Source organism: Sinocyclocheilus anshuiensis, unplaced genomic scaffold (assembly GCF_001515605.1).
Source record: "Sinocyclocheilus anshuiensis isolate Anshui unplaced genomic scaffold, SAMN03320099.WGS_v1.1 scaffold1514, whole genome shotgun sequence".
Lineage (NCBI taxonomy): Eukaryota > Metazoa > Chordata > Actinopteri > Cypriniformes > Cyprinidae > Sinocyclocheilus > Sinocyclocheilus anshuiensis.
In genome coordinates this window covers 258,556-264,935 of record NW_015546148.1, presented here as the reverse complement: position 1 = coordinate 264,935, position 6,380 = coordinate 258,556, and the positions used below count along the sequence as shown (strand labels likewise).

Here is a 6,380-nt window from a genome sequence, read left to right as displayed (position 1 = left end):
CAGTCCTCCATAAAATGCGCTGCACACATCTGGATATTTGGGTTAAACTGTTCTGGAACAGTGTTGTAAATACCACTGATTTGTAGTCGTGTCCTCTTTTGGAAGACCAAACAAAGTAGTTTCGCTTTCACAACGAAAAACACAGCGGCCTAGCGTGAGGGGAAGCCCCGGCTTAGCGTGCGCTGAGGCCGGGATAGAGTGAGCTGAGGCGGGCTGGACTCCGTTTCGTCCACGGTGAAAGTTGATGTATTCCCTCAGCGACCAGCACAGATCAGCGCTAGGCATGACAAAGCGGATATCTTCCTCTTTTGGAAGACCAAACAAAGTAGTTTCGCTTTCACAACGAAGCACACAGCGCCTTCACGACATGGCTGCAGCGTCAACAAAACTACAGTGAGACTAAAAGTTCTGCCTTCTTTCTTTGCGTGAACATTTGGGCGGCGTTATGCAAATCTTCCCACATAGTGAGGTAGATATGTGGGGGCGTGTTAGAACGAGCCGTTTTAGGTAGGTGTGGCTGACTCTGAACTTTTAGACTGGATTTGAGACTTTAGTCTTTGCAACTTTACAGATCTTCTTTATGCACCAAGAGCTTGTAACACTCCAAAGAGAAAGGAACAATTGAAATCGCATCATATGACCCCTTTAATACTTGTGGACTGAAGATCACACACATACTCCAGACTCTTCTTCAGAAAGTGCTGTGTGATGATCTGAACGAGCCACCGCTAAGCACATTAGCACTCGCTAAGAGCCAAACGGGCTTTGCTTAGTAAATAAAGCCATTTATCACCATTTAACTGCTGTTAGAAGACGGTGGACGTTAGGTACAGTGTTATTTTAGTATTATTTATATACTATTAATTCTCATTTAGAATGAGCTTTTTGATATTTCCAGTTTTCATTTTAGTTCACTTTTAGTTTGCTTTTGTAATTTTTTATTTTTCAATTCAGTTTTAATTTATTTTAATTTCTATTTCAATTTTAGTCATTTTAGTACTTCAGCTTAGGTTATTTGCTATGGCAAAATTTTAAATGTTCATTTAAGCTTTTTAAATCAGATATTTACGTTTTATTTTATTTCAGCTTTATTGCAACAAATGAAATCTATCTGTAACTGTTTTGATACATTCAGTTTTCATTTTAAAGTGCCCCCTATTTTGGATTTCTGAAAATGACCTTTCATGCAGTGTGGAACACAGCTCTAAGTGAATGAAAACATCCTGCAAAGTTTTAAATCTGAAAGTGCACCGTGTATAAAGTTATTGTCTCTCAAAAGAAAGAGTCGACTCTGAATCATTGAAACGAGTCGTTTTTAAAACGAATCCCAAGCCTTTTTATCTTGATGTCAACATGAAACATTAGCATATTGCCCGCCCACTTGTTGGTCTTTTCCCATTGGTCTGAATGAAGATGCAAATTCATTCTTTGCCACTAGGTGTCGCTTTTGGAGCGGTAAAAATAGCGGTTTCCCCGGTAACGCTGTACACAAAGCAGCACTGCGCTCACAAACGCTGCTTTATAATAATTCATTCATTTAATAATTATAATTTATAATTTATGCATTTAGCAGACTTTATCAAACGCTGCTTTATCAGGCATTACAGGCGAGATGAAATGAAAATGAGACCAATCGGACCAATCACTGCAGATAAGCGTCACGCAAAGAAGGGGTTTGGAAAAACGAATCGTTAAACGAATTGTTTTGGAGTCGTTGAGCAAGTAAGTTAAAAAATAAATGCATATTATAAGACAATAAAAGTGTTTTTTGAGCTTGCATGCATGTCAACCTGTTGTTGGGGACTCCCAAAACCAAAATATGATCCTTTCATTACCCATAATAGGGGCGCTTTAATTTTAGTTAAGTTTTAGTATACTTTTGTGATTTCTATTAGTTTTTGTATTTAGTATTAATTTATATTTATTTTAGTTTTAGTTTTATAATTATAGTACTTCAATTTAAACTTAAGTTAGATGCCATGACAACATTTTTAATTTTCATTCAAGTTTTCAGTTTCAGCTTTGATATCAGCTTTATTTCAATTAATGAAAATTATTTTTAATTGTTTTGATATTGTGAGTTCATTTTATTCTTAGTTTTATTACTTCTGTAATTTTAATTCGTTTTTGTTTTCTTACATTTTTTAATTTAATTTTAATTTATTTTTGTTCCAGTTTAAGTAGCTTTAATACTTCAAAACATGGCAACAGTTCCTATTTTCATTTAAGTTTTTTTTTTTTTTTTATGTTTCATCAAATATTTTATTTCATAATTATTTCAATGAACTAATATTATTTTCAATAATTGTATTTTTGGATAATAATGACAGCACTGGTTGGGTAACATCACTTTGAAGTGCAACATGCATAGTTTAAACTGAATTGTGAGGGAGAAAAACAAATGCTCAATTCCTGGCTAATGGGAGTTTTTTTGGACAGAATGAGCTGTGATGCGGACAACACTTCACACCAGGTCAAAAGAGAAGAGAACAGAGTCTCACCTGAATCCAGGGATCATCTTGGCGAATCCGATGACTTTCTGGATGCTGTAGCTGACGAGGTCGGCGAGGTGCGGTAACATGGACAGGCGTGAGTTGTCCTCCTCGCTAGAGTCTGGACTGCCGCCGCTGTCCTGATTCATCATCAGCAGATTACTGAATTTCAGCTTAGTGTCCACAGACTCTACAGAGACACGATTCGATACGTCAGATACAACACATATGTGACCCTGGAGCACAAAACCAGTCATAAGGGTCAATTTTCTGACACCAACACTACATGTGTACCGTGCCCGAGCGCAACTGAACCGTGCTCTGACCCACCTCTTCCAACCGAGCCAGGGCCGGCTAAACGAACTGGAGCGATCACACTAATCAAACGAACCAGGCTTTGGGGGTCAAACGTGCTCGGGCACGGTTAAGATTGCCTAGTGTGAGTACACACTTATTCTCCCGCGTCCCGCACACACGCGTCTCTACCCGCCCGCTCCTGCACTCGCCCATCAAGTGTTGTCCCACGCCGCACTCTGTTGCGTTGTGTCCCGCGATCGTGCAGGTCTCTACTCGGAAGGCGCCTGTTATAATGTTATGATCGAGGCTCTGGACTCTGAGCATAACTTGCTTTTCTATAACAAACTATATAATATTTCCTATAAAAACGTTAATGCTCTGGCAGTGGCAAATAGCTTTGGTTTCATATTTAATTTGATTACATTAATGTTTAAGTTGAGATTTACAAGAAATATTTTAACTGCTACTAAGCACCTTTTTTGTTTAAAGTGTTTGCAAACCAAATGTTATTGCACCTTTGTTCATATAGCAGTACTTTTAAATGAAAAAGTGCACAATACACTACTTTTGAATTCATTGTTGAATTTTGTGCATCATGTGATTAATCACGATTAATCGCAGAAAAAAATCATGCGATTAATCATGATAAAAAACTAATAATCGTTGCGCAGCACTAATATTTATATAAAATATAACTGATATGAATATAAATATATACATGTAAATATTTTTGAAATATATACTCTATGTGTATGTATTTATATATACATAATAAATGGACACAGTACACACACATATATTATGTAAACAAAAACTTTTATTTTGGATGTGATTAATCGCGATTAATCGTTTGACAGCACTAGTAGCTAAACATTTTTAAATCAAGATATATTTACTTGAGAAGCAAAGACAAGACACTACAGGCAAAACTATAGTTTTTTCATGCACTGCTCAATTTTGAGATTTTGGTCTATTTTGCTTCTATAGAAAATATTCTTCAAACTTGTAGAATGAAATTTGAAATACACATTTAAGCATTCAATTTTATTGCAATTTATCTATTTGCATCTGTAGATTTCAATTACAATACATTATCTTTAAAGTTTTTTTCTCCACTTCAGCAGCACATACATACTCCAAATTTAGCAGTTTTATTCCTCTCTATATTCTGAAGGTTTTTGATGAAGGGTTTGTTCATGCATCACTCACCTTGAGTTTATTATTGCACTTTATCTATTCGCATCTGTAGATTTCAATTACAACGCATATTTTTTAAAGTTTTTTCTCCATTTCAGCAGCACTTACAAACACCAAATTTAGCATTTTTATTCCTCTCTATAATCTGAAGGTTTTTACTGAGGGGTTTGTTCATATTTCTTTCACATTGATTTATATAACATTTTATTCCTAAAAATATGGTGAAAATCCATATCTTTAAAGGACCATGAGATTTTTCTCCACTTCAGCAGCACTTAACTACACCAAATTTAGCAGTTTTATTCCTCTCTATATTCTGAATGTTTTTGATGACGGGTTTGTTCATGCATCACTCACCTTGAGTTTATTATTGCACTTTATCTATTCGCATCTGTAGATTTCAATTACAACGCATATTTTAAAAAGTTACATACCAAACTTAGCAGTTTTATTCCTCTCTATATTCTAAAAGTTTTTACTGAGGCGTTTGTTTATAAATCATTTACACTGATTTATATAACATTTTATTCCTAAAAATGTGTTTTTTTCTGTCTGTTGACAGTATTTTCTAATTTATGGAGTGATAAAAAGAGCCTAACCAAAATCCAAAATGCCCCTTATAAAATCCTTTAACTCTAGTATGTCAACAAAATGAAACAAGAATTTTGAACCTATCCAACGTTCAGATTTATTTTCTTGAAATGTATGCAACAGTGGATATTTAATTAGATAATGCAAACTTATAATTGTCTTAATATACTGTGATTAATCAACTGAGGAAGTATGGTGAAATCATTACATTTTTACCGTATTCACCTGTGGTGTCTTGCCTTAAGACATGAAGTCTGGTTTTCTTTTAAATAAATGATCAAAAATACACGTTTATGCTTAAAACAAGACAAATATCTCTTAGTGGGTTCAGAATTTTTTTTTAAATAATTTCCCATTGAATTCAGGTTATTGTTCTCATTTTAAGCAAAAAAATCGCTTGATTATGATCAATTGTTTAGAAAACGAGACATATTTTACATATTTGTAACGGAAAATATATTTGTAATGGAAAACAAGACAAGCAAGAAAATCATTTTTGCAGTGTAACAAATAAAGTGGATTTTTTTCAAGTTACAAGAAACTGAGATCTCACAAAATGGTAGGGGTGGCTCGATACCACTTTTTCAGAACCGATCCCGATCCGATACCAAAAATTTGAGTATCGGCCGATACCGATATTGATCCGATACCAGCGCAGTTTATTTTAATCAGTGTAGAATTTCTATACCTCAATGTGTGTTGAACTGATCATCACTCTTTTGTGTGTTACACACAATCTACTAAATATAGACAACTTTATTATTAAGAAAAAATAACAAACGGAAAAAAATCATGAGTGCACAATAATTTTATAAAATCTAAACTTTTTGTGAAAAAAAAAACTATTTATTGGGGAACAAATAAAAGTGAATAAGTGTTGGACTAAATCTGGTAAAATGTTACACATTGCTCTTTGTATGGTTGTAAAATACATTCATGAAAAAAGTAATATACTTATATATAAATATATAGGAACTATAAAATTAAAAGACATTTCTTTTAAATGTATAGCACAGTAATGAGGCAGCAACATATGATAGATAAGACGAACAAGAAAGGCTATTAATAATCTGTCACTGCGCAAAAGTATTATAATACGAAAGGCTCCAATACAGAGTGGTACAAAGGGCTTATGCGCATCCCGTGCGCAGAATGATGCGCTTGAAGCAACACGGAGTCACAGCACGCAGCGCTCCGCATAGAAAAGTTTAAAGAACAAAGGGAAGAGACATTGATGCATAGTGTATTAAATCTGTGCGATAGTTTATTGAGCCGTTTCTTTTAACAGTTTTAAATCTCAGTTACTGTGTGCGTGAAGAACAATTCATAGTGCTCTCTACTCCAGTGTTGTGATCTAACACGGTAGAAATGAACACGATTTAGAAACAAAACGAAACTCCAGCAAGATAAAGTCCTTTTTATGCAAAACCATTTATCTTTATTTACAGATCAAGTATAATATTAGGAACACCGAGTCGTCTTGGAGAGAGTGTCATCTTTTTGACTGTCGTAACCAAACACGACACGCAGTTTGAACGCTGAATGGAGGATGACAGACAGCCGCAGTGGAGAGAAGAGTTTACGTCAACTTGAACTTAATATTCGTCTGTACCTCACATTAAACTGTGGAACGGCTTCAGAACACGTGGAATATAGCGCACAAAAACTTTGTTGCTTTATGATGTTTTTGTGACTTTCGTGGGGCTTAACAATAACACAGAATAGTCTACGCAGTATATCGGATTTGGATCGGGTTTGTCTGACCGATACCCCGATCCAGCAGAAAATGCCAGTATCGGAGCC

The 6,380-nt window shown here is 35.0% G+C and overlaps 1 protein-coding gene across 4 annotated transcripts in view; it reads right to left on the bottom strand.

Moving 5' to 3' along the window:
* The window catches only part of LOC107701250 (vitamin D3 receptor A-like), a 64,686-nt gene that overhangs the window by 7,900 nt on the left and 50,406 nt on the right, over nt 1-6,380 (bottom strand). For all 4 annotated transcript variants that reach the window (XM_016503212.1, XM_016503213.1, XM_016503215.1 and 1 more), the window contains one exon: nt 2,502-2,682. In XM_016503212.1, the coding sequence (XP_016358698.1) occupies nt 2,502-2,682 (181 nt within the window). The remainder of the gene's footprint in view (nt 1-2,501; nt 2,683-6,380) is intronic.